Source organism: Anneissia japonica, unplaced genomic scaffold, assembly GCF_011630105.1.
Source record: "Anneissia japonica isolate Jap-2015-1 unplaced genomic scaffold, ASM1163010v1 scaffold287861_len940595_cov192, whole genome shotgun sequence".
Classification (NCBI taxonomy): Eukaryota; Metazoa; Echinodermata; class Crinoidea; order Comatulida; family Comatulidae; genus Anneissia; species Anneissia japonica.
Genome location: NW_022733264.1, coordinates 65,124 through 67,198, shown reverse-complemented (window position 1 = coordinate 67,198; position 2,075 = coordinate 65,124). Strand labels below are relative to the sequence as shown.

At 30.6% G+C, this 2,075-nt stretch overlaps 1 protein-coding gene across 1 annotated transcript in view; it reads right to left on the bottom strand.

The window, feature by feature from the left end:
• LOC117116162 (delta and Notch-like epidermal growth factor-related receptor) overlaps positions 1 to 608 on the bottom strand; it is a 10,099-nt gene extending 9,491 nt beyond the window's left edge. The window contains exon 1 of the mRNA XM_033260161.1: positions 448 to 608. Within this exon, the coding sequence (XP_033116052.1) occupies positions 448 to 502 (55 nt within the window). The 5' untranslated portion in view covers positions 503 to 608. The remainder of the gene's footprint in view (positions 1 to 447) is intronic.
• Positions 609 to 2,075: the final 1,467 nt, after the last annotated feature.

The window sequence follows — 2,075 nt, the reverse complement described above, 5'->3', positions numbered from 1 at the left end:
TATTATTATTATTATTATTATTATTATTATTATTATTATTATTATTATATTGTTTTATACTGTTTATTTTTAGCCATTCCGACCCTGTTAACATTATAGATTTAGTGTCAGTGGTAGTGGTAATAACAATAAACAAATTTTACTACTCACCTACTGCACTATTTTATAACAATAAACACATTTTACTACTCACCTACTGCACTAAATAGTACAGTAGGTGAGTAATGAAATTTGTTTATTGTTATTACCTACCACTGACACTAAATCTATAATGTTAAGAGGGTCGAAATGGCTAAAAATAAACAATATAAAACAATGTCAATATATGACCCTGAAAAAGCTCAATCAATTATGTAACAACATGAATGTATTGTCGGATTATTATTAGAATTTGTAATTAAGCTCATAATAACACCAGTGGACTAAAATGTATAACGTGTAACTTACCAGCTGCTAAAGTACTCATAATGCAAGTGAAAAAACATATTAAGTTAAAATCCATTACGAACACTATTTCCAGCGTCTCTGGCAACGACTTAATGGGTTATGAAGTAAATACATGCGGTTATCTAAAGCTTAGAGGAAATTGCTGAATTCGACATCACGAACTAAAAATCATACAAGCCTATTGCCGGATACAGAAGATCAGATTAGCATCGGCAATTGAAGAGAGCGCCACCATGTCACATCCTGTGTAGTTGGCGGCGTCACTTGAGACCGCGGTATAATGAAACCTTTCACTAAAAACCAATCGAGGTAAAAGAGAATAAGTCATGGATTAAGTATTGCAGGTGAAAGTTTAAAGACATGACTCTGGAGGTATACGTTGTACAAATGAATATTCTAACACATTAAATGGGTGTTTAAAAAAGTAATCGGGTAATACACATTTTTAAATAGGCCTATTCAAAAACTGCAAGATATACAGTAGCATAACACAATTACACAATTTCCTCACAAACACCTATTCAATGCCTCAGATATACATATTCATATACATATACATATATATGTACGTATATATATATATATATATATAAAACTTAAAAGCTGCATCGGCAAACATATATATATAAATAAAAACTTCAGGAGAGGTGTCTAGTATTGCCAAATATAATTTATTGAGTACAGGAACGTTTTCGGGCATCGCCCTTCATCAGGTATACGTACAGATAAATATGAATACGAGTATAAATAAATAGAATGCGGACGTAGTAAGCAGCATCATGGGAAAGCATTGATATACAAGCTAAACAATACCTAAAGGGCGTAGTGAAACAAGCCAACTAATCAGAGTTGAGAGGTGCTATAAAATATGGTGCCAAAAAATAAAAATATAAACCAAGATGATAACAACCGGGATTGTAATAAATGACATAAATAAGTATAAAATATAAAAATAATAAATGGGAATGATCGTATATAATGGATATAAAATAGAAGTATATATAAAAAAAAAAACGCAAATGTACATAATAAATCCACGGTCTCAGAGATAACAAGTAAAGCATAAATACAAGCATAATATCAAATAATAATTATAGTTTAAATGATTTAAAGGAAACATTAAATGTTATCAACGCTTTCCCATGATGCTGCATACTACGTCCGTATTCTATTTATTTATTCTCATATTCATATTTATCTGTACGTATACCTGATGAAGGGCGATGCCCGAAAACGTTCGTGTACTCAATAAATTATATTTGGCAATACTAGACACCTCTCCTGAAGTTTTTATTTATATATATATATATATATATATATATGTATATATATATGTATATATATAGTAAATAACGAGTCAGATGGTATCAGATATATGCCACAAAATTTATTTTCAGAGTTAGCGAGTACTTTCGACTATAAGTCTTTATCAAGCTATATATATATATATATATATATATCTGATCGATTTAGTCGATGAAGTTCCACGTATGTCTCGATTGTATAAAATAACACTGCAGTTGTTAACATAAACGCCGGACACTTTGACATAATTTGAGACATGTACATTTATTCAACGAAATTTTCGGCAGCACCTGCTGCCTTCGTCAGCGTAAGAGTGTCTGGTA